A 27016-nucleotide genomic window follows, 5' to 3' on the forward strand; every position below is an offset into this window, starting at 1 on the left:
GCAGTACTTGTTATATAAACATAGAAAGTGTAATAAATTTAGTTTACCAAGAGACTTTGTTGGCTTACCTGCATAGACACTTGAAATCACTCATGAAGTTCACAGTGTCCTAGCAGGTATCACATCTGAACTAAAAGGTTTGTAGCTCATTTAAATTTAAACATCTGGACCATGAAATCTGACTTGCTGGGTAAATGGGCCATTTTTTAAGGTAAAGGTCTTTATTTGGCCATATGAATATAAAATCAGTTTATTACTAAATCTTGAATCAATGCATCATGTTTCATTCTTTAAAAGGTGAGCTCTGGAATTTAAATTATTTTTCTGTCCCCACTTACATCTTTTCCATAGTGCTGCCCAGTGACAGAAGAGAGGGTGTGGGCACCACTGTGCAACACAGGAGGTTCCCTCTGAATATCAAGAAACACTTTTTCACTGTGAGGGTGACAGAGCACTGGCACAGACTGCCCAGGGAGGTTAACAATCCCCATCCTTGGATTGTCACTACAGGCCCTTTTAAGAAGTCTCTCTCCAGCTGTTTCATGAGCCCCCTGTAGGTGCTGTAAGGTCTCCCTAAAGCTTCTCTTCTCCTGGCTGAACATCCCCTCACTTAAGGAGTAAAGTTAGATACTTTATGGAATAGACTTGCTACAGAACTCTCAAATTACTATGGTAATTAATAAATGAAACAGAAAACAACATCTATTCTATGGGAAGACTTCAATCACTTTTTTGTGTTTCAGTCTTTTCAGAAAACAGCAAACATCACCAGCAATGGCCAGTGCAACTCAGTAAAACCATGCTCTATTTACTGGTCTGCAGCTATTAAATAGTTTCTTTAAATTCTGCACATAGAGCAGTTCTGAAAAACTATGCCAAGAAAAGCTGCATTTCTATGACAACGTAGGACTAGATTGTGCCTGTTTCGAGGTGAGTGACTATTTAATCTTTGCACTGATTCTGGAATTAGGTTGAATCCATGGCATTCCATATCAGTAGACTAGACTGGCTGAAGCTAATCCTAGAAAAAAGTAACTAGCTTTCATCTGCTTCACCTCTTTGCAATGGCTCAGCACGGAAACAGGTGAATTCCAGTAGCAGCACAAATAGTTGAACTGAATGGTCAAAAAGGAACAGTGGTGCCTTACTTTAACACTTGGTAGCCATTGTCAGTGAGAATGCAAAAAGATAGATAAATAGACTTAATGGATGGATGGCTATACTGAGATTTTGCAGTATTTCTTGTAAAAGATACAATCATCATTACAAGCATTTGAGTAAGTAAGAATAATTTTGCATGAGAACAAATTTACAGAAAGGATAGCAGAATTTCTCTCATTTCCAGTATTATAGAGGAAGTGGCTATATTGCAGCTACACATTTCAAGCTTCTTAGGAAGCATAAGAGATTTTGGTATTGCAATATATGCTGAAAGAAATTATTATGATGACTTTTAGGAATACATTTGCACTAGCTGACCCTACTGTCAAATTTGCACACTGAGTTATTTTAGCACACCTTCAGTTTAGCACATTCAAACTATGCTATTTGCTTTGCTTTTCATTCATTCATCTTTTCACAACAGGAGGACACAGAGACAAAAGATTCCAAGCTGTTAAATAATTCACACTTCGTAAATACTCAATTCACAGAAACACTACACCATGCTCAGAAAACATGACTGGCAGACGGAAGGAAACAATGGGCAGAGCATGGGGGATACCCTGAGGAATATGTTTGCATATAGATGAGACAGATTTGTGTATGCAAGGCATGGTCCTTACACTGTGGTTTCTGAACAATTGTCAATAGAAAGCACAAAAACTTGTCAAGTGTATATGCTAGGTACAGTTAAGATATCAACAGTCTTTTAAAATCAATTCTTAAGGGACTTGACTACTGTCCAGAGCTACTTTCTGATAAGAATCATTCTGTGCTTTTGTTGGCATGAAAATGTGCATCCTTTGGCATTTATAAAAACTCAGAATATCCAGCTGAAATGCACTGTGTGTAATGGTCATCTACTAATAATAGCACACAGAGAGCATAATCCGTACATAGAACTAATTCATAAATACAGCACTTACTTTTCAGCTTTTTACAAATATATCCTTTGTAGGAAGAGCAATAGAAATTATTCCAATACCCAGAGTCTGCATACATTTCAACACAGTGCTCATTTTGTTGAGGAGAAGGTTCTCCTACATTCCAGTTGACAAAATTCACTGCAGAGCCATCTAGCCACAACCACTGTCCTAATTGAAAAAACATTGAATACAGAAAAAAAAGACAGTATTAACTTCCATACATCAGTATTAACTTCCACAGTATTAACTTCCACACCTTCACATGCTCCATATTTATTGTCTTCATGAGAAATTTACTTGTCACCGCTTTTGGAGACAGACCACTGAACTATTTATTTCTGACACAACATGTTGCTCCTAAGTTTTTATGCAAATGATACAATATCAATTTCTGGAAAATGGCAGACAAATATGGTTTACGGTGTTGCAAAGGCAAGACAGTTCCAAAAAGAATCTTCTATAAGTAATAGCAATGGTGCAGTGTCAATTATTTATTCCATTTGTAGAAATAAGTGTTATTAAAATTTAACTTCACTAGAATACTCTTTTTTTCAGTAATTTGGAGGAAGGTTTTGTGTTACTCTTTTCAAAGCCCACACTGGAGCTTTTCTAGGTCCAGTTTTATTCCATTTGTTTTCCAGTTTCTGCTCATTTGCACAAGCTTTACACAGACAATTTTCCTTTTTACAGATCTCCTTCCAAAATCTTGTGATCACTGTTGCTCAGCTATGCTTGGGACTTTCTGCTTCTTCCTTCCGGTTCCTTTTTCCCTTCTTTCTTTTAATAGTGCTATTTATTTAGAATGAATGTACTTCTTGTGACTGTAAGTTGTACTCAAGCAAATTCTTAGACTCAGCATGAAAACTGTATTTTGACTTCTTACGAGATTCTATATATTTTGCATTTGTTTTGGAGTGGTTTTTTATAATTCCTGACACTCTTCACGTGAGGACATGGCAACTGAATACATTCTGAACACACACATAAAGACATGAAATTTAGCTATGCAGTTTCTGAAATATGCTGAAATTGCTATAATCACTATGTACAGCTGTAATGAAGAGCTGAAGAACTCATGCTTATGATCACTGTAAGAAGTGTGCTGTTCTACTCTGCTCTAGAACCACCTTAAGAAACATTTTTTGTGTCAAATGACCACATGAGTAAACCTCATCTTTCCTCTATGTGTCATGCATATAAAAGAGAACTCTCAAATTCTTTCCTTTGCCAAAATTTTTCACTACTCCGGGTTAATATTCAAGCAATGTAATTGAAAAGTTATCTTATCCTAGGAAGTTTGTCATGCAAGTGCTTGGGTAGGCAGGTGTAAAAATAAACTTCCAAAACTCAAGAAAACCCCATCTCAAGTCACCTGAACTATTTTGCAACTCTGCCACTGACAGTTATACTGGTATTTTTTGCCTGAACAGTGAAAGACTGTACTTTATTGTGAGGTTATAAATACCTATCTAATTGAATATTAATTGCATTATTGTGAAAGCAAAAATCAACAAATTTAGGATTTAATTAAAGCAGCTTGTTGCTTTATCTTTCTTATTACAGAAGTGTAATGTGAAATTTTAAACATTCACGTCAAACAGCTTGCAGTAATTATTCACAAAAAAAAAAAAAAAAAAAAAAAAAAAAAAAAAAAAAAAAAATATTAAAAAGTAGAGAAAGTACCATCCACATTTCTATACATTCCTGTCCAAAATGTTGATGTTTTGCCTTCAAGTGGTTCAAGGTTGTAGGTCAGAAAGCTGGCTTCAGCTGAGTCTTCAACTGAGACCAAAGAGGCACCTGGAAGGCATAGGGAAAGAAAAATCTCTTAGAGATGTGTCACAGTGGAAAGCATTCTCATTGTCCTGTCAAGAAACTACTTCATGAGAACCCAGGAACAAACCCTGAGTACAGAAAGGAAAGGGAGAATCCTCTCACCCAGTACCAGGTGCCTACATTTGCCATGGGTTTCACTGGCAGGTTTTTATTGAGCACGTCAATATATACTTCCAGTGAACATAAAACTATAATCAGTTCTGCTGGAGAGTGAATGAGATCCCTGCATAATCTAATGGGAGACCAGACAGCTAAGTCACATTGCCACCAATGCTATAAACAACTGTGCTACAGACATATGAAGTCCAGCATAATCAATCTTCATCCCTTTCCCAAAGAAGGAAGTCGAGACAATGAAACTGCACAACAGCCCTAATTTAGTCATATATTATCCAGACTAAAGAGCTGTAACTTTCACTCCAGTGGTAAAAAACTGCAATAATCAAGGTGGAAATTAGATCAAGAAAACAAAAGATACAAATTCTATTAAAATAAGACTTAGTGACTGCTGTGGATGAATCTGTTTATCTCATATCAGAGTCAAAGTACAAGTTTTCCACTTTCCTGATATTCACTCCAGGCCACAGAGCTACTCTCATGCCTGTCCCATATGCATGAGACACAGTGTGGGCCACTGGTAGACAGAGGTTTTCCAATACCTCCCAAATTAAGGCAATAACTGGATGCAACTCTCCTGCAGTTGGACGACCCTCAAAATCACAAAAACACGTAACACATGTTCAGCTTTCCACAGTCAGGAAAACAAGTCAGGAATATGTGCTCATAAAGTAGGATACTCACCTAGTCGAAGACATTCTAAAGATGCCTGGGCCCAGTTTCTTGAAGACGAAGATTCAATGTAGTAGCAGTGACCTCGGAAAGGGATCCAAGACCTGTGTCCTTCTGATTCAGGACAGTTTCCTGGAAGCTGAGGGGGCTCACTGGGAGCTTGAACTGATTGAAAATAGTTTTAAAAAAACATTATTACTCCTTACATTCACTGCCTTTTGATTTTGAGCTTTTTGATGTTTTAAGTTTATTCAACAGCAGAATAAATAGCAGAGTAATGTGAGTCTAAGTTTTGCAAAATTTATCTAACATTATCGATAGAAAGTGGTAGCTATCCACAGTCACACTAGCTCTTTCCCACTATGTGTTTGTCCTAATTTTAAAGTAGCCCAATTCAATCAAATAAATTCGGCTGATTTTCATCTATTTAGCTCTTGAAATAAACCCTAGCATTTCTAATGAGATATTGACTGTAATTGCAACGGTCAGATTCAAGTTCTTACCATCAGACTTTTTGCAAACAGAGAAGTAAGTTTCATTGCAGAATCCTGTCTTCCAGACTCCAGTAATGTCAAGATAGACACAGCCTATTTTTTGCTTTGGCTCCCCTTCAGCCCATTTCGTGTACTTCATTCTCCAGTTATCAATCCATTCATAACGTCCATTGGTCTAAGGAAAAAAAAAACCAACTGGAACGAGTAAACTCCAGCAATCTATTGTCTATACAGTACTTTGTGCTATAATGATTGGGGCTTTTCTTAGAAACAAAGAACAAATACAAATGGCTCAAACTTTGAAATTTTTGTTGTGACAAACAGCTATTTATGGAGAAATACAGCAGTGTGACAAGTACTTTTCAGCAAAAGGAAATGCAAAGTGACATTGAATTAATACCTTTAATTTGGGAGCAATAACAATTTCATTTACCATAATTTGTGAGAGGGAAATTCTGACAACTAATTTTTGCTGTTTAAACTGTTTCCCAGAAGTTTAGAGACACATAGATTACATTGACTTGAAATACATTTAAAGCAGTAATCATTTCCCACCAAAGCTGGTTAACTCAGTGATTCATCCTCGCAATTGATGTTAGAGGCATTTTTTTATTTTTGGGAAGTGGTGTGTTATGTTCACAGATTTTTTTTCATTTGCTCAGCCAAATGGAGTGTGTGGGGCAAGAAGAAAAAAATATTGTATTTAAATATGCAGAAAGTATTAAAATATCAAACAACTGAGAAGAGGGAGACAAATAAAATTAAATTAGGTAAACAAATTAGTTATTTCGCTAACTATCCTCAAAAATGTTAAAATATTCACAGTAATAGCATCTTCTCCTATTTCTCAAAACTATGTATTGTTATTAAAATAGATTTTTTTCTTTCGTATATTCTAAAATATGAAGATTTTATATCACATATATACCACATTTATACCTGATATATATAAAGAGATATTCCAAGATGCTAGTCTAAAATGTCTTATTTGGAAGTGCACAAGTGGAATATCACAGAAAAAAGTGCAAAAAGCACATGCAACATATATAATTTAATCAGAGTAAGAGAAGAAGATGGATTCCTCTGAGAGCACAAAGAAATATTTAGGTCCAAGATACAAACAAATAAGCTAAAGTAAAGAGAGATGGCAAGATTTTTCAGTTCTTGATTTGTCCATGAAAGAAGCAGCAACGTGTTCAATTAGTTTAACCTTCTTACCACATTACTGTTAAGACCAATCCACACAGGCACCCCATACTTTAATATCTTCAGCCACAGGAATGACTGACTGTAGGGGTCTAAGACACTGGAAAGGTCAAACTGATTTTGTTTGCAGTTTTTCCGTGCATCCTCCCATGTCATTTTGGTATGGATGAACAAGTAACTACTATTCCCATAATGGATAACACCGGATGGGGATGAAGTTGTAGAAGACAGAAATTCAGCATCTGTAAAATAAAGGATGAAAAAAGACCCACATATTTTTCATAAGGAGAGTATGATTTCACTGCGGTTGTACTATAGATGCACTATGCTTTAAGCCAGCATCAGAAGTAAAATTCAATTACAAAGCTGTAGAAAGAAAAAGACCTGCTTAAAGCAACTTCTGGCAGAGTAAAGGAGTGTATTCTGTATAATCATCAAGAATAGTATTACTGAAATTACTTAGGATTAGGCCATAATTTTTTTCATAAAATCTTTTTTTATCAAATGAAGTGGTTTGCAGAAACTCTTTGGTTTTCCAAGAATTTTTTCCCAAGAAATAAAATTTTCACAACAGACCAGTCCTTAAAACTTACTCAGATGCTTAAACAGATGCTAGGTTTGAATATTTTAATCTCATTTTTTGAAGGCAATTTTGCTTAATTCGGTGCAGATGAGTTACAGACTCATTCCAGACAGTTCACATTACATGTACAAACCAGTATTTTCCATAATATGTTTTGAAAGCCAGTGTGCTCAAAAAATTAAAAAACTATGGAACAAATGTCATACCAAGGGTCATACTGGACACAAATATGCAGATACAAATCCCAGCTCAGGAAGATAGCAGCACATTTGCTGGGAAGGGTCAGATGAGAGCAGTGACTAACTGGACTTCTGACACATGTGACTATTTGACCCTTTTGCTCCTGCCTAAAGAACAATTTGTGCATTTATCTTTCTTGGAAGCAAAATTATGTTTAAATCCACATATTTAAGCAATCCCCTGAAAAAAAATACAAAATGTTTGGTTTTAACTAAAAAGAGAAGTACCTGCATTAATTTGGCATATATATCCTCTGCTGTTATCACAGCTCTGATCAGCCCACTTCCCTGCTTCCTTAACAGGTTTGTTTTTCATGGCAACACAATCAGCCTCGAGGCAAAGAAATACAAGATCAGTCAAAAATAGCAATTATGAAACTTTTGTCCCCCATTTACATCTTCAGACTCAAGTAATGCAGTAATTTTACTCTCATATCTTTGTAACATTTAAGAGTACAAGTTTTAAGTTCCACAAGTGATGTGGAAGTTCTATTCCTCTTACACTTCACAAATTTCTTTGTTATTTTCTATTGCACTACATTGGTGTGAGTAAGAGAACCAGAGAAATTCTAGTTTTCTCAGTCCTCAGGAATCACAGACAATTTAAAGAGAAATTATAGATCAATCATTGCAGAAAAGACTGGATAACTTTGCCCTAGAAATAAAACAGAACCCTTAAAGTGCAACATTTTATTGTTTCAAGCTGTAATAGCACACACAGCAAAGACAGAACAGCTCCTGCCCAAAGGCAGCCACTGCCCTGTCAGTGCCACCCTTACTAGGACATTCAAACTTCTCTGACAATAGCTAGAAATTAGATTAGCACTTATTAAATAAACAGTGATTGGTGCAAAAGCCTGCAGGGTTACAAGCAGTGTAATGAAACATCTATATTTATTTTATTCTGTTACTTGTTTGCTTTTTTCTGTCCACAGAAGATGTTCTATCCACAGATAATTACTTCATTTGTGAGTGAAAAGTATTGGGATTTAAATCTTTCAAACTGAACAGCTGCATACTGATTTGTACTAACTGTGATAACATTTTTTGCTAAGCTCAAGTAAACTTAAAGAGAAATCTAAAATTTATGAAAAAGGAACCTTATAAGTTGTCACATAGGACTTCATAAAAATCCTATTACTTCACATAAAAGGAGACAAACATATTTATTTGAGAAGTAGCATCTTTTAAATATTTTCCTTTAGAACTCCAAATTCTACTGAATTTTATTCCTCCTTTAGAGGCAAGAAGCTCAGAGGTGCTACTTTCAAAGACATGGAAAAGGATATTATACATAAAAATAAAATTTTTACATTAAAGACCTCATTCATGAGAAATGGAGTTAGCACTATAAACTATAGCACTATAAAGCGCTGTAGTTCCAGAGTACAGAACTACCTTCACACACATGGTCAGAGAGAAAGGAACTCTGTGACCTATCAGATCAGTTTGTTGGACAGAAATAGAGAAAGTGATTTTCTGGTGGTTTGGGGGTTTTTTTCCCAGAATTTCTACTTTTCCAAGTAAAAATTGAATAGCTGTCTTTTTGTAGACTCATGCCCTTTCTGCAACTGTCAGTGGCAGAATTTGTTTATTTTCTTGAATGTAAGACACCTGTTTCAGGGGAATGTTTGTAAATGTTCCCTTGCAAACAACATGACAACTGGGAAACCTGCCAAGTTCCGGCACAGCTGCTGCCAGAGGACTAGGAGGATATTCTCATTGTTGTGTTTTTGGGGAAATGCCATGGGCAGGGGAACCACTGCCCTCTTTACACAGTCCAGGAGAGAACACATGCTGAACACAAAAGCTGTGTAGCCTTCACAAACACAGAGAACTGAAAACTGAAACAAGTCTTTGTTTCAGCACTCTACAGCACTCCTGTCACCAGCTGATACAGCAACTGCAAAGGGCTCAAACCCAATTTCTCTACTTGGATTTATATTCAACATTTATACAAGTATGAAAGTAGTAAGTCAAGTAGTGAAATGCCTAGAATCACCACAAATGCACTAATTCAATCTTAGGCAAGGTGGGTATTGGTCTCTTTTCCCTAGTAGAACAAGTGATAGGACAAGAGGAAACGGCCTGAAGTTGTGCTAAGAAATTGACACAACTAAATTGGATATTAGGAAAAATTTCATTACCAAAAGAGTTTTCAGGCATTGAAATAGGCTGCTCAGGGATAAGTGGTTAAGTCACTATCCCTGGAGGTATTTAAAAGATGTGCAGATGAAGCACTTAAGGGACATGGTTTAGTGGTGGCCTTCGATGTATTAACAGTGGAACTAAACAATCTTAGAAGCCTTTTCCAACCTATATGATTCTATGATTCTATAAAATCAAATTTCAGTGAACAATTTGTGATTGCTATTTACCTGGCCACTATAAGCATATGAATCCGTATGTCCCGATGGGAAGCCTTTGGCCCAGTTTGTAAAGTAAACCCCTGCTCCATCTGTCCAGAGGAACCTCATTTCATGATTTATATCATTTAATCCAATCCATGTCTCAGCGGCAGAATCTTTTAAATGGAAGGTAAGGAAAGCTAGAATAAAAAAAGGCAAAGAAAAAGAGGAGTAATTTTAACATAAGAGAGTTGAAATGTTTGGCTCCACTGAAATTAGTGATATTAAGTACTTTTCTGAAATACAGAACACTCCACTGCTTATAACACAAGCAGGTGAGATAAAAGGAGGTGAGTTTGATGAATGAGGAGCTAAACGTAGTTCCATATAACACATATAACCGTGGCTTTGGGCAAAATACTTCTCCTAAGTATCTAAATTGTTACTGTAATGAACTCCAAAACCATGACAGAAATGGTTTTTATAATGCTCCAAGATACTTTTGAATTCTAGTTCAAAACACTAACACTAACACATACATTTCTGACAATCCCGCAAGAGTGGTTGCCCCCAGATTGCACCGAGCTCCTGCCATTTCTGTATCTGCACAAGCAGTGCTGCTCCAGAACCATGGCAGTGTTTCTTCCCTCCCTGGACAGCTGGGCAATAGCCTGCACTGCCTTGGCAGGCAGCAAAATGCAAAAGAAACATGCTTCAAATGAGATTTAATGGAACTATTAAGCACAAGCAAATCGATTATCATGGCTTTGCACAGTCGAGGTGGGTGCTGATGTGTCTTAGCTAAGGTGGGCAGCTCACATGTCAGCTGATATTCATCCATTATGAATTATATTCAGTCCACTAATCCATTACACATCAAATGTGGTGATAAAATGAATATACCATGTCTTCTGCCAACTGCTGCAGTCATGGTTATGAATTTTTTTTCCTCTGAAAAGAATAGATTCAATTCTGCCTGTTCTGCTAATCCTTCACTTTCCTTTATTGCCTTTTTCCCAGCCTGGAAATAAAACTCAACATAATTTTAGTAAGGAGGTAATATAAAAGGGGATCTTTATTTGGAGGCCTTCAGAGGCAGTTATGGAAAGACGTCCACAAAAGCCCACCTCCCCCAAGGGGCAAGTACATTTTTATAGGTTAGGAAATTAGCATAATTGACAAAAAAGCACCAATTAGGAGGACAAGCAGTGATGCAAATCCCTCCCAGTGTTGCAAATCCCTCCCAGTGATGCAAATCCCCTCAAGCCCCATTTCTGGAGCCCCCCCTTCAGCCCTAGTTGTACTTTGTGCATGAGAATGTATCTGGAAGAGTTGCTCTCCATCTTGGTTCCCAGAATGAACCAAGATAGCACTGGAGCCTTGAACCTCCCGGGGCTTGGAGCTCTGGAATTCGTTTTGTCTTTCTGGTTAAGGAAAGGCTATGGAAGAGTACTGGGAAAACTAGCCACTGATAGAATAGTCTACAGAGCTAAAAATATATGTGTGAAGAATACAGAGAACAGAAAAAAAGGCAAAACCTAAATGGTATCAACTTCAGCATTTTTAAATGTATGCAGCTTACTCCTCCAGGAATGAAACCTGCTGGCTCCTTTGTCAAACATGAGCACTGCTGTTCTGCCAGCAACTGTAACAGGAACTCAGGCCTTTATGCCTGCACTTCTTGCAATAATGATAGTTTTGTGCTAATAGCTCCATTGCTCATTTCTCTTTTACCTAGAATTCAAGTCCTGTGCATGATCACCTGAAATTTCTACTGCAGAAATTATGTAGGGTAAGAATATAACTGTTTGAAAAAGAAAGTTTGACTCTTCAACTCTTCACAAGTGGAAAACATAATTAGTACCAAGTTCTTTTCAGCAGTTTAAGTTAAAACTATTTAATTCCTCAGATTTTGATGCACTGTTCCACAATGGTTGAGTTTTCAGTGTGCTCTCTTGAGCGCACAGACAGTATGTGTTCTGCAGCATCTGTTTTTCATCACATTCACATGCAGGATAAAACAGTATGCCTAAAGGATCTATCTATCTATCTATCTATCTATCTATCTATCTATCTATCTATCTATCTATCTATCTATCAAAATCAATTTAACATCTATCAAGGTCTTCCCCAGTTTTCAGTTTGAACATGTGCCTTGTTTATTCAAACATGAGGTAACTTTCTCCTTCTCATCTCCCTGGGCATGGATGCAGCTCTTGGGTTCACTACAAGAAGCTCCTCTCGTGAAAAGTGGCATGTCTGTGTGGTAAGCTCGGGGTGTTTGTATGAGCACTCAAACCTGTTTCAAGTTGCCCACAGGCAAGTTCTCATCCTAAAGGTGTTCTGCTTGATTTAACAGGAAAGCCATGCAGTAAGTTAATGCCACCTAGTGAAACCATATTGTCTGAAATGGAAATTGCAGGGTCCAGCTGGCATCATGTGCAAGCAGGAAAAAAAACTACTTTGGCTGCCAGGACAATATACAGATATATATATATATATATCTGAGCCAATACTAAAACTTGGTAGATTCAAGTGTAGACTTCATTGTAGATTTCGAAAAAATATATGTTTCAGAACAAAAATCAGATGTGCAATCATTATTCAAATCTGCTTGTATTCAGACAAAAACCCCAGCCAGCGTGTAAGGATTCAATGTCATCTCATCAAGTTGCTACAAAACTGTGCACAGTACCTTGCACTTGTTCATTAGGGATCGAGGCCAGGTTTCCTCCTAAATTCATGCAAGCTGTTCGTGCAGCATGCCAAGTAACACGTTCCTCTTCTGTAGACCCAAATATTTTGTAACACTAAAATATGAACAAATTCTCTATATGTTATCTTTACTCCAATATCCCTCAATTGATAATTACTGTTTTAAACAGAGCAGGATGGAGAAAAGGCAGTAAAATAATGCATTTATCTGAAAAAAACATGAAAATAACAGTACTAAGTTATGTATGACTGATCTTAGTCTGCTTCATCATTAATTTTATTCTACAGAAGATACCATGTCAGTAAAGTTTAGGAAAACAAAATGTAAGTAACAAGCATTATGGTTTAGTTAAAAAACATCAAGATCAAGATCAATACTTTAGGAATTCTAACTAAATTTGTATCAAAAGATTTGAAGAGCTGATTAGAGAATTGTCTTTCATCAACTGCAATTGAATTTGCTTCATTAGAAGCATCAGAAAAGCATTTTTTCCTGCAAAAAATGGATGGGCAAACAAAGAAAAGTGTGCATGTGTCAAAAAATATTAAAACAAGATTTTGTTTTATTAAGAAGCAGCACGATTAAAAAATTCCCTTGTTCTCTATTTAATGCTCTGCCAAACATCCAGCACGGACCGTATTTGTTATGGTACCTTATTACGAAAAGAAAGCCAAGTTGGACGACATCCTCTTGGAGTTGAAAATGTTGCTGGAGGAACAGTTGAATCAATGGAACTGTTGTGCCTTTCACATATGTAGGGATTTGGATAGCCACAGTTTATATCATTCCAAAAGCCTAGGTATAAGATAAGTGGGGAATGACACCACATCTCAAGTTGGTTAATGGAAATCAGTTTCACTCATTCTCACATACAGTGCTTTTAGTTGAAAGAGAAGATCAAAGCCATCTCTCAGTTTATTATCATTCAATACCAGAGTCTATGAAAAACATGTCTCTTTATACACATTGCATTTACAGAATGTTAAAAGCTTTGTAGAATCAGGTACTAGAAATTTCATAGTGACACATTAAGTCAATTTTAATAAAAAATACAGACCAGCAATCACAACCATAGACTTCTAGCCACAGACCTGTATCAGATCTTCCCCACTGTAGGCTTAAGGTAAGCACAAGAGCACAAAACTATTGAGTCCTGTAAGCAATACTATGGTCTATTTCAATAACTTTTTGCAAAGGAGAAAAAAAAAACAAACAGGAAGAAGGGATGCTTTTTCAAAGAAAAGACATTTTATGATGCAAACACACAAATAATGAAATTAATGAAAAAACATCAGAACTCACCTAAATTCTTATACATAACTACACAGTTTTCATCATTATTTGCAAAGTTCGGTTCATGTGGTGCCCATGCCAAATAATTCACTGGAGTGCCATCCATCCAGCTTAAGAAAAACAATCCAACAAAATGCCTCTTTAACATAAAATAGAACTTCTTCCCCGTTAAAAAAGTAACTTTGCAATATGCTTAATATAGCTGTTCATAGTAAAATGTACCAAGTTTTTTTGACCAAATTGCCTCTTTACTAGTTGCACTAAACTTAATCTCTGCTCAAAGACACACAAGGTAAAATACAAACATTGAAAAAGCTGAACATCAATGAAGATTAGGCAATGAAGAACAAATTTGTAACTAGGCAAATTATTAGGACACATCTTTCTAGTGGTCTGCAAGAGACAGAGGTGCCCAGGTTCATCCTTCAGACACATGCACAAGGTACTTAAAAGTATATTCACCATAGGGTCCCTACAAAACCAGCAGGGCAGGAACACCTCATTTCCAGAGGCTAGGTCCCTCATTGTTACTGTGAACTGTAAGGAGAACTGAGAACTACTAGGCATTTCTCCAGGCACTTCAAACACAGACTGAACTGAATCCAGCTGAATAAACATCATATGTCAAAATCAATATGGTACTGGACAACAGTGCAAGAGCTATCATTGTTAAAAAAAAATAGGTTTCATTTGTTTCTTTATTAGTGTCTAGAGCTAAATTAAGATGGAATTAAACACTTGAGAAGACAATAATGTTTAAGACTCAAAGCTGGGTATGACCTACCTTGTACGCTGGTCAACACTCAGTTGTAAACCAATGAAATATGCATCCCCTTTGCCATGTTTCAGCATCTGGAATGCAGAAATTTAAATTTTATAAATGTTCTCTATTTTCATATAAAATGTTACTAATGAGTAATGTACCTCTAACTGACAGAGGATATGACCTGGCTATATTCTCTAGCAACAACATTTAAGTTAAAGCAGCTCACAGCTGACAATCTACAGTCAAACTTCATCAGTGGCCAAAAGGTGTGGTCACTGTATCAACACTTCTCAGTTCTACTCAAAAGCCACTGAATTCAGGGTCTATTGCAAAATCTCTGCAGTGGACTTTATCTGGCTAGTTTATTGCAAAGACAAGCCCTTTCTTACACTTGGGATATAAAGTGATACATGTCCTTGTGTCCTCTCACTGTCACTCTTCAGCCAGCTCAGGAAATGTTCTATGTAGTTCAAATATGATTTTAAAGCACATTCCTGACTAAAAATAACGGCCTCAGCCAGCATAAAAAGCCAACAATTCCAATGATATAGGAAACAGGATTTCAAAGCTCTTTCTCATGGCATAATTCATGTTGCAGTTTCTCACAAAAAGAAGGAGTCAAATGAGCAAACTTGAGGACCAAAAAGAGACCACTAGGTACACTCTAGCCCAGATAAACAGGTAAGATCTAAAGCCAATGTTCTGAGTGCTGCATGTAAGTCAATTGCTGCTTTGACCCACTACTCAAGATATCCTACACAATCATAGCTCAGCAATATAATACTTTTTGCAAAAATGAAGTCACAAAAGTTAGCATTAGTTTGGTCTTCATACTAATCTGGCTTAGTGTAACTGCAATTTCACAATCAAAGCTTGTAGGGCGAACACCACAATGAACAGGATCTGTGCCCAAGCTCATTTGTTTAGGATGGCTTATTCCACAGAATTAATGATTTTCTTACATATCGCCAGAGGAACTTTCTTTCACTTTCACTCTCAATGACAGAAAGGTCTCCAAAGTTCTTTTTGCAGAATTCCCGACCCTCTTCCATAGGAGCATTCTCTGTGCTGAAATAGTACTGCTTGTCTTCATGTATAATCCACCCATCCTCAGTAGTCCTGTATTCTGTAAGATAATTGCCAAGATAACTATTCTGCTCCTGAGGTGTAAGACATCATCGTTAATAAAATCTGAACAATGCCTTTGAACACACACACACAAAGAGCAATAGCAGTAACTCCTACCGGGCACAGGAGATTCTGTTGGTTCAGGCTTCACACTTGCCCCTGTGAGAAAATAATATTTATTACTATTGTATACTTTCTGTCTGAAGAGAAGATACTTCTTGTGACTGATAGGCATTGTTTTAATACTGACATTGACTATTCAATTTTAACTACATAATCTTGTTTCCTGAGGCTATTCCTTACATGCAAAGTGTTATAAATACCTTCAACTTTACCTGAATCAAGTAACTTTTTTTATGCATTGAAAGCAGTAAACCTTATGTCCCAAAGCATTAACTCTGTTAGACAGTTGTCCCAGATCTCCCTCTCTCTCTTTTCCCCTGGTCACAAATACTTGAATTCTGGCTTAAACAGGGGCATCAGGAATGCAGGGTGGGTTATTATCTGATGTGCTGCCCTAACTACTAGAGAGTGAGGCTCTTTCCATCTTTCTCTGGTTGATAGGAACTTTTAGCTTGATCTTAAAAATTTCCTTAGATAAACTCTCACTGGAAAAGATCTCAAGAAATTAACTGGTCCTTTATAAAACAACAACAACAACAAAACAAAAACAAACAAACAAAAACAACAACAAAACCCACAAACAAACAAAAAGAAAAAAAAAAACACAAAACTTTAGACTAAAGAATTCCCCTGTTTTCCCCTGTTTGATTTTCCTATGGCATCATGGAGACGGCCTCTTGGATGTCATCATTATTATCTCAGGAAAGCAATTTATTACACAGGAGAACTCTCAGTTTAGGCTTACCAATTAGTTTTGTGCTAAAATATAATCTCACAATAATGACATCTATTTAGAAAATCTATGCCTAAGAAATTCTTTTACTAACATAAGGCAGAACTGATATATATTGTCAATAGTTTAACACAGCATCTTTATTTTGTTCCTCTCCATCCCACTCTAAAAACGCAGTAAAACACTTAAATGTGCACTTTCTAAAATGCTCAAATGTAAATAGATTCACTGCTGGTAGAACTCAAGTGCTTCCTGAATTATACATATTGTTTTGATGTCTTCTGAAAATAGAAAGCATTCAAACACATATCTCATGAGAATTTAGCAAAAATAAAGTATCTCAAAACCTGCTTCCATCCTGAAACTACACATTCTTAGCAGACAAAACAGCACCTGAGGCAGTAGAATAAGGGATTTTTCACACATAAAAAAATCAAGTACGTGAACTGATTTGCAAACTATTTTCTAATAACTTGAAACTCAACTCAGAAAAAAATATACATAATAGGATCTGTTCAAGAAGGCATGAATTTTCTAAATGAAAAATAAAATGTGAACATGAATATTCAAAGTAACATTCCTAACTTATCAAGCATCACATTAACCTTTTTGAAATCATAGAGGAAGAAGAGTGGGAAGTCCCAGCAAGGTACTAAAAGTTCTGCATCTTTAAATACCTCAAACACATGAAAATCCTTATACCACTATGATATTTCACATTTCACAGAGAACTATTCTTATAAAGTGGTTTTGAAATTTTTTATTTCTTAAAATTAAGGTAAAAATCAACTGAAAATATCTTCTTTACTGCACAGGAGTAAGCAATACCTTTTCTTATCTGGCAAATCCATCCATACATGTAATCACAGTGCCTGTCATTCCAAAACATGCTGGAATCACCACTGATCTCTGTACAAAGTTCAATTCCTTGATAATTATTTGGTTCTCCAAAGCCCCAGTTTTCATACCTCACCTATGACAGAAGAATTTTTGGGAAGATTCTGTTATATGGAAATAAAATAGGGGAGAGAGGGAGGAGACAGCATCAAAGCACAAACCTAAATATTGTTCCTTTTGTCAGGTTAAAAACTGAGGCAGAAGAATCCTCTTGTGCAAATGCTGACACTTCAAACTTTCAGAGAGCAAATGGACTGCAGCTTAAGTAACAGTTATTTTTGTTCACACTTGGAAGAATAAAAATTTTTAATGGAACTTAATTTCCTTAAAATAAATTTAATAAAAATATCGGGGCATGCTACATCTCAATATAAATTAAATATGACAATAAAAATGTTGAATTTGCCTCAGGAAAGTATTACTGCTATTCTAATTTTTCTATATAAGATCCAGTTTCAGGTTTCTGTACTGTAAATTGCCATCAATACATCTTGACCAACCTTGCGTCAAGTACACCTATATCTCCAAAATCACTTTTTTTTCTACAGTTTTATACCTTAGTTTAAAGTGCAGTAAGTCAAACTGGCATTTAAAAAAAGTCTCTTTATCTCCATGGAATGTAAGCCATTGCAGATAATGAGCAAAGAAAAGAACAACTAAAGAATGACTATTTTACACAAAAAATTCCTTGTATAAGAACATCCTTTTAGTCTACATATATTTAGTTTCCTTGTTGATTCAATGTGAATCTTCCTACCAAAAATCAGTATGTTTTAGCCAAAAAAATCAAGCCATGAAATTGCTGTTCATTAGCTTTCCTAAAGAGAGCACAGCAGAGAACGTTATGATTAAGCATAAAATTACACAGAAACACATATTCTACACATAGTTGAGAAGCACAGGGAATGCAAATTAACAGCTGTGGAAAATAAAATTACTCACTGGAGATCCATCACTCCAAGCAAAGCCATCATCAGGATTCAAGTAATATAAACCCATCCAGAAATTCTGGTAGTAATAGCCATGGCTTCTAAAAAAAAAAAAAATGTACCAATACTAATAAGGGGATTACGATATCTTTAACAATCTACCATTTACTACAGTTAAGAGATCTCTAAGGATAACTTAATGCTGTTAAAAACAGTAACAACCAAGGTGGAGATAAATTAAAATGCAACTGCTTCTAGCTGTTATCATTAGCATTAACTCAGATTGAAATACGGATCAAGAAAATTACCAGATACAAGCTGTGTACATAAGACAAAGTGGCTCAATACTTTTGTATAGTAGTTCACTGGCTACTGTTGCTCCATTTCTCAACTCTTTATTTTCTCTGTAAAGGCACTTACAGTTTTCATACAGAGAGTTACTTTCTGCAGTCGAATCATATTTTAAAAATATCACCTTCAACTAATCCTTGTCTGCAAGCAGACACACTTTACTGATTTATCTGAATATATTCAGTCAATTTGTGGCAATGAAGCATCTGAGACTTTTTCCCTACTGTAAATACACAGCTGGGATTCTAGTACAGTCATAGCATTTTGCAGGGCCATCCTTGGGCCTGGTTTGTTCTGGTTGTATTGCAAGTGTTAGCTTTTCATCTTATTTAGAAATCTCATCCCTGTTTTTTGCAATTCAGGGACTTAATAACCTTATTTACCTTTCTTATGTAAGAAAAAAATTAATCTGAAGTTGCCTCTGCTTATTCATTAGTTCATAAAAGTGATAAATATCTCAACATATTACCCAGATTTATTAAAGTGTTACCATTTTTGCAGACTTACATGAAAACAAATGGCATCTGTAGTAATTTTATAATATCAACAACTCCACAGTAAATAGCTTTACACAGGTGACAAATGTTGGCTTAACTAGATATCTGGCCAATGTCATTTCAGCACTAGCTTTTGAGGTCACTGCTGCTAGTCATACAATTCCTGCCATTTCATCAGCTCTGCGCTCTTGCTGTGTGTTTGACACAGACACACGCACAGAACGCAGACTGGCTTACACAGAAGTGAACACATGCACCTAAGAAGAGCTGTTTCAGAAGGATGAGGAGGCCAAAGCAAGCGGACACTCACGTGATGGAACGCCAAATCACAAACTGCTCCTCCTTGCCGTTAATGGAGGCCAGGTCCCCTCCTATGGACCGGCAAAACTGCTGCGACTCCAGCCACGTCTTCTTGTGCTCTGCTCTTGAAAAGGGCTACGGAGAGCATGTTGCCATCAGACAAAATACACCATACAGATCACAAGAGCAAGTAACATTAGCTACCCAAAAGCAATTGGTTTACAATTATATTCTGTGGGGATTACAGAAACTCTGAGTACAGGGCTTACGTTCTCCTCTGTGAAACACAAGCTTGGAAAGAACTCTTTAAGTCAAGTTAGCACATTGCATTGCTGATAGGAATGTCTACTGCAAGACAAGCAACCACACAACAAGCTTAACAGAACTGCAAATTAAGAACAGAACGTAAAACCTGAAGATTCATCTTTAATAGAATAAACAAAACCATGAGCATTTCACTAGAAAGGAAGAAGACTTCTACATATGACCTGGAAAAAAATTTATGAAACAACAGGATACACATGTGCCAATTTTTATGGGGATCACAGAATATTCTGAGTTGTAAGAGACCCACGAGGATCATCAAGTCCAACTCTTAAGAGAATGCCCCATAAAGGGATCAAACCTGCAACCTTGTTATTATAATCAGCATGTTCTGAAAAACTGAGCTAACCACATGTATGTGAAGCCAACAGAAACTACCTTAATGCAGAAATAATCAACATACTTACTTTGAAACAGAAGCTAATACGATTGCTTGAGTCCCAGCCTTCTGGACACCGGGGAATAGGAGTTGTTGTGGGAACAGGTGGAAGTGTCACTCCTTCTGCCCACACTTTGCATATGAACTTTGCCTTCTCTTCACATTTTATTACATCCCATAATCCACCTGCTATTCCAGTCCTCATGGCAACACAGCCTGGCTTTCTTCCTGATTGTAAAGAGGAATGCACAAAAATGCCATTAAGGGTGTTGTAAGAAGTTAGAAAATTTGATATTCTATCCTGGCAGAAATAAAGTAATTTTACAGAGTCAAAAATGTTTCTAATGTTAGAGCAGGTCTCCAGGAGGACCACAGAAATCATCAGAAGGCTGGAACATCTCTCCTACAAAGAGAGGCTTAGCGAGTGGGGTTGTTCAGCCTGGAGAAGAGAAGACTCCAGGGAAGCATTACCATGACTACTCAATATCTAAAGAATGCTTATAAGATGAAGAAAGACTTTTTACCAAAGCTGACAGTGACAGAACTAGGGACAACCATTCTTAAATGAAAGCAGGTAGATTCAGATGGGGCATAAGAAATGACTTTTTTATTATGAATGTAGCGAGTAACTGGAACAGGTTGCCTGGAGAAGCTGTATATGCCTCACTCATGAAAGTTCTCAAGGTCAGGCTGGACTAGGATATGAGCAACTTGGTCTGGTGGAAGGTGTCTATAGCAGGGGGTGAGGACTAGGTGATCTTTAAATGTTCTTTCAACACTAACCATTCTGTGATTCCATAACTTTAATTCATGAAGAAAAAAATGCAAAACATTCTGTAGTTCATCCACTCCGGGATACTGAATTATGCCTCATACCTAATCACCTGCAGTGGCTGACTCTACCTAGATCATGTTAGACCCAAAAAATTCTCCCCCAAAACTGAAGATGGGATTATAGCTAGTTTCTCAAATTTTTTCTTATTTGACTTACAAATTTCAAAAACTAGGTATATATAAGCCTACTATTGGCTTCATGGTCTACACAGCCTTACCACTTCAGCTGATACATTCAAATCAGCAGCTAGGAACTGAAGTTAAACAAATCAGAGGACTGCCTGAAAGGCATATGCAACATACCAGAACTTTGAACACCAACAATCACCCCTTTTCTGATTTGATCATGTCAGAGATTAAATGACCTCCCATTGCTATATTTTGGCCCTCTTGTCCTACCTTACAATCTCATTTTCTCTAGGACTCAGAGATGGTTCGTGCCTGCTGTGGTTACACACACTCAGAACGTGCAGGGAACAAGTGTGGTATGAGATATGGCTGAACAGGCAGGACTCACAAGGAGGGTCACTATGCCTGCAGAGATTGCTCCTCCAGAGCAGTACAGGCACAGACTTCCCCAGAACACTTCCAAATCAGAAACCTGATCTCAATGAAAAGTTTCTTCCCAAAACCATACTGAAAACTCATTTCCAGCATTAGGCAGGAACTTAGCAACCGTACCGGATTCTTGGAGAAAGCAGCCAGATCTATTTTAAAGCCATTGGCCATTATGTCATCAAGAGAGTGCTGAGGAAAAAACTTCAAGCAGTGAGCAACTTATTCCAGGCCCTGGACTCGTTAAACAGCACAGGGTCATACCTACCAGGCATTTCAGAATTCCAGTGTGTAAATAAGACAGATTCACCATTAGCCCACTTGAACATTCCCTTTTCTTCTACGTCTGAAAGTCCAATCCAAAAGTATCTTTCTGTTCTCAGCCCAACCAGGCTGGTAAGATAGGCTTGCTCATATCTGTTTAAAAGAAATCAGTCAATAAATTATTACCATTAAATTTATTTTTAAAGTTGTAAAAGGCTTGTTATTTTCTTAGAATTACTGCTGCACCTTCTTGAAAGCAGAGCTTGTATGGGTTTTCTCTACCAAAGAATGTAACAAAACCATTAAATAACAGCTATTTCGTAAGCTTCAATATCAGAGTATTTTGCTTTCTTCTCAGATGCTCAGTGAATAAGGTGGCCTAATAATGGAATGACAGGAAATTGGTGGTAAAGAAGAAACCTGACATGCCTTATGTTTTATACCACTATATTTTTTGAGTTTCTTGTACTCTTACATTTTATCACTTCTTGCTTCAGACAAATCCAAAACTGAAAAAGGAATCGCAGTGTTACTGAAGAAAAGTGGAGGTTAAAGTAGTATGATAGTAAGCTATAAAACTAAGGAACACTGTAAATTAAATCCAATTATTAAGAAAGATCAGTTATATTTAGCAAACAAACCTATGTAGAGGTAAAGGCTGTCATAGTTCACTACGGTGTTTAGACAAACAGCTCTTAAGAAACCAGAACAAATTAAAAAGTTGCCCCCTAACAAGGTTTAGTCTGAAGGCCACATGAATGTTAAAACATTTTTATGGCAGCTGCAGTGCTATCTGTTTTTAGAGAGCTACCATTCATGACAGCTGGAGCTTTCACAGTAGAAAATACCTATTTTGATTATATAGAAACAAATAAGAGATTGTGTAAAGCATCAAGTCATCTGCAAGAAAAAGGTTAATTTCTTTTCCTATATTTCACATAGAGTAATGCGCACTACTTCTCCAGAAATTTTGCACACACTGAACCCTGACTGCACTGTGACAGATTTTCAGGTACCAAACACTTTACATCATTTGATTTTTTACTTATTTTTTTTAAAAGTACCTCAATCCAAAGACCAAATAGTCAATGATTATATCCTCTTGCTCATTTATACTACCTTTTGAAAAGAATTCAGACCTGTATCTCTTCATTTAATAATCGAAATTGGATTTTATATTCCTCACTCAAGTTAGCCACCACAATTAAGAATCAGAAGATAGAGTTCTACTTTTTACTTGACATAGTCATATATATCAATACTGATTTCACAGCCATGACCTACTTTCAGTATAAACCAGATTCCTGGATTTGAATTTGCATGTAAAACCACCGAGAAGTTCTGTATCAACAGATAGCTGTCCTCTGAAGCTAGATTTTTGCCCAGATCAGTCTTTATTCTGATATGCAGATGATCCTCATGTGACCCCCTCAGACAAGTAGACACATACCTGTCTTCAACAGTTGTTAAAAATGCCTGATGCCTTCCACATGTTTGATTTGCCTGAGAAAATGTTACAAATGTATTTCCAATGAAGTAACAATAAAAACCATGTCTTTTCCAGCCCTGTCAAAATAAATGAGAAATGATCACATGAGGGAAAGGGAACCAACAAAACAGAAAAGTGATTTATCCCACTGTTACCTAACCACTAGACAAAGCAACTGAAAAAGTCAGAGTGGAAGCAGGCAGGATCAAAGCTTTATAGAATTTTGCTTCATAAAACAATTTTTCATATCTAATGAATTTTCAATCAAAGAATTCCACTCACAAAGGGATGAGAGGCTTTGCTTTGCACCTTTTGTGCTCAGAATAGCATTATAGCCAGCACATAGGCATCATGCAATCACAAGGGTAGTCTTGAAAAGCAACCTTCAGCTTCAATTTTCAGAAAGGGAATGACACCTCAAACAAGTTTTTTTTTATTCTTAGCTAACATTAAAACTCACTCCTGAGGTTTTTTCATTCAAATATTGTTTACTCAGAAATCTGCTCTCAGGGAAGTTTGTTGTGACCAGCCACAATTCATAAAAAATTTCTTCTGATGGTTTCTAATTTCTCACTTTTGAGAGACTATTTTTCTACTACTGTGCACTTAGCTCTGTAGGGAATGGTAACATCCATAAGCATGAGGGACATTTTATTTCCTCCAACACTTCGAAGCATTCCAGGTACTGTTTACAAATACTGGGAATAATCATCAAAGACTTTCTCTGAAGCTGTGTAAAGCAGACTTGGAAGCAAAGGCAATTTCTTCAAGGAAAGCAAATACTCAATAAGATTTCCTATGACATAATAAATTCCAGTAGTTTTTTGTAATTACTGAGTGTTATGTCATTAGAAGGCAAGCAAGTAAACAATACATCTGCTCACAATTCAGAAGAAGTGCAATATTCATTTTACTTGGCCACTGGTAATAAGTTGTTTAAAGTAGAGAGCACTGCCAGAGACCACAGCAAAGCCCTGAGAACAGTGTTTAGACAGGGACACCCTTCCTGCTATGAACAATTTTGTAGAAAACTGTAGCTAGAGCTGAAGTGCAGCTGATGGTACAGGCAAACTCTTTAGGGAAGCTTGAATGGCCATCAAGCATAAATGGTCTGCTGCAGAGATAAGAGGTTTGAGATTTGGTTTAAGTTCTGGAAGAAGAAAGGGAGTATCAAGAGCCAAATGACCATCATAGATTAGATTTCATCATATACATCATCTACCCCACCTGCCACAGATATGAGAAGGCAAACTATTCTGATTAGGATGAAACAGAACCTATTTTTCCTGGGGTTTTTTCTCACCTAGGTGACAGTTTCTCTTTTTAACCATTCTTAGCAGCCTATTCACACCAGACAGCTTTTTCTTCACTTACTCTCTGGCAGCCCATGTCAATAGTTTCCTCTTCTGTAGGAGCGTCTGACATAGGTTTCCTTTTACAGATGTAGCCAGTTTTCTTTTCACAAGAATGGTCTGCCCAAAATCCATCCTGAACATACAAACAGAACCTCAGTCAACTGGGATTTAATCTTCAAAAAAAACCTGGTGTATACTTCTAAGTATTCGATAATTTTTTGCTAGGACTGATCAACCCAAAAGGGTTGGCAGGTAAACATCAACAAACTGAGAAGGTCAACTCACAGTTATGCATTGTTTCGACAGCTGATTCTAAGAGATAGTGAGCTAGTACAACTTCTATGGAACTTCATCAGCCAAAACCTACATCATGCTTTCCATATTGCTTTTGGGCACTGATACAAGTGAAAGCATGACAGGTCTTCTAAATAAGCAGAAAGAAACAGCAGACTGCTACTTTTATTTATAGCTACAGCCATAAATATATCTTTGTATTGCTCTTGGAATTAAAAGGGCTCTGAGGTTTGGATACAAGTCTTACTTAATAAGTAGTCAGTGCTGAAGGACCCCAAGATCCTTCTGTAGTGAATGACTCTGTGTTAGGTGAAGGAAGAGAAGGCTTGGACCAACAGAGGATGGAGTCCTTCCCAAAGCCAAGGACCAGCATCCTGAGTGAGTATTTTCAGGTGGTTGTTAAGCATAGCATGAGTCATGCCAGCTTGCCATTGAAACTCAATTTCTCAGCAATGATCATGGGTTATTTGGCTGCACTGAGTCCTGCACTTTTAGCATGGCATAAGGCACAGCACCAGTGGACCCAAATCTTAATGCTTTGATACCTTCCTCATTGAATTAATTTTATTTTAATCCCCACCCAAACATTGGATCCCTTTTAAAATCTTAGATCATCTTCTGTCAACAGATTTGCCTCAACACATGCACACCACAGCATATATCTGTAACTATTGTTGCTTACTTGTAAATGAACTGCTTGTGCGCCCCAGTGGTTTGGTCTGAATTTCAAAATTTTACTGACCATGCAAAGTGAGAATGAGGACATAAATAACAATGATTCCTATTTTTCTATTCATTTCTTTATCCAGCAGATTTTAATCAATGGCCACATGGAGGGAGAGAAAACAATAGGTAGAGCACCAATAGTTTTTCCAGGTCTTGACATTGTGAAGCAGCATGAATGGACTCCAGACCATGTTGTTGGTGCCCTGCACCAGATGATACTGCAAGGGCTAGTTGCAATCTCTACATGCCTTCCCTTTCTCCTAAAATCTTATAGAAACAACCAAATTGTCTTTCCTCTAATCTTGAAACAGAGACTAAGGTAGCTGGCTCTTTCCCAGAAAAATGTAACTCCTGCTGGAGTTCAAACTGTCAGAGGTGACTTGCTCACATTTGCAGAAAATTAGAATCTAGTGAATGCCAATTTCTGTACACAAACAGGAATTTTTAACCTTAATCTAAGTTACCCAAATTCTTTAATGCTTGGCTTGGCCAGAAAATGCTATTTCAGTCCTCAAAAAACCAAAACAAGTTCTTCTCCTTCCTTTTGCTTTTTTTTTCTTGAAATGCTTGTTTTAAGGTAGTCAAGTAATTTTTATGAAAATCACAGCTTTACCAATGTATTTAAGCTGCCCTATGTGTTCCAAAAGACCGTAAAAATATATAATTTTTTAAAAAATATATCTAAGTACCATGAATATCAAAAGCTATTCCAACGCTTTTTTTAAAGCACTACTCAAATCGTGAAACGCCTGTCTGCCTCTTACTTCCTCTAATGCCTCCTGCACCAATACTTCCACATGTAATACCATAAGCCTTAACACCAACAGATGAGGTTAGCTAAAGGGCACAGGGTGGTAGAGGTGAGACAAGAGCTCAAGTACATGTTACTAGAAACTCAGCAACCACCAAGGCCAGCTGCCTTGCTCACCTCCCATGCCTGAGCAAGTTCTCTGGCCTTGACCAGAATAAAAGTCCTTGAAGCAAACGCCATTTAGAGCCTCAGTTGACTGACTCTCACATTGGAGCACTCAGCTTCTTTCCACTGTCTGACCCTGTAAATCTGACAGGCAAAGCATCTAAACCAGCACTGGCATAGCCACTGCACAGACCAAACAGCACAATTCTCACATCCTTAAAGGACCACGGCATGGCTGATGTGGAAGAAACAGACATTTACGCTCTTCTCACCAGAGTATGCCCATTAATACACCAAAGAATATTTTTTATTAATTTTTAATAGGGACTCTTCTCTGCATGCTACTACTTTCTCCTACTGCAGAGCTGGCTCAGCCCTCTCCCGCTGCACTCCATCTCGATCCTTAAACTCGAGTGTGCCCTGGATTGTAGTTTAGGATGTATTCTATCACCATCTTGAGTTACTGGCCCATCAATGCCTTGCCCATGACTCATAGATAACTCCCTCCGGGAGCTATCTCTCTTTAATGGGCCATCAAGAACCTCCTGGATGACTCAGTATCCCA

At 37.1% G+C, this 27016-nt stretch overlaps 1 protein-coding gene across 1 annotated transcript in view; it reads right to left on the bottom strand.

The window, feature by feature from the left end:
* LOC136359711 (macrophage mannose receptor 1-like) overlaps positions 1-27016 on the bottom strand; it is a 54325-nt gene that overhangs the window by 2246 nt on the left and 25063 nt on the right. The window contains exons 9-28 of the mRNA XM_066316594.1: positions 24535-24648; positions 23122-23237; positions 21676-21824; positions 20047-20246; positions 19326-19450; positions 18181-18268; positions 17170-17314; positions 15603-15644; positions 15320-15483; positions 14376-14443; positions 13601-13701; positions 12951-13093; positions 12278-12392; positions 9613-9782; positions 7463-7565; positions 6425-6654; positions 5216-5381; positions 4725-4877; positions 3771-3887; positions 2088-2255 (exon numbers count right to left, since the gene is read on the bottom strand). Coding sequence (XP_066172691.1) covers positions 2088-2255; positions 3771-3887; positions 4725-4877; positions 5216-5381; positions 6425-6654; positions 7463-7565; positions 9613-9782; positions 12278-12392; positions 12951-13093; positions 13601-13701; positions 14376-14443; positions 15320-15483; positions 15603-15644; positions 17170-17314; positions 18181-18268; positions 19326-19450; positions 20047-20246; positions 21676-21824; positions 23122-23237; positions 24535-24648 — 2677 coding nt within the window. The remainder of the gene's footprint in view (positions 1-2087; positions 2256-3770; positions 3888-4724; positions 4878-5215; positions 5382-6424; positions 6655-7462; positions 7566-9612; positions 9783-12277; positions 12393-12950; positions 13094-13600; positions 13702-14375; positions 14444-15319; positions 15484-15602; positions 15645-17169; positions 17315-18180; positions 18269-19325; positions 19451-20046; positions 20247-21675; positions 21825-23121; positions 23238-24534; positions 24649-27016) is intronic.

This window comes from Sylvia atricapilla, chromosome 1, assembly GCF_009819655.1.
Source record: "Sylvia atricapilla isolate bSylAtr1 chromosome 1, bSylAtr1.pri, whole genome shotgun sequence".
NCBI classification, from domain to species: domain Eukaryota; kingdom Metazoa; phylum Chordata; class Aves; order Passeriformes; family Sylviidae; genus Sylvia; species Sylvia atricapilla.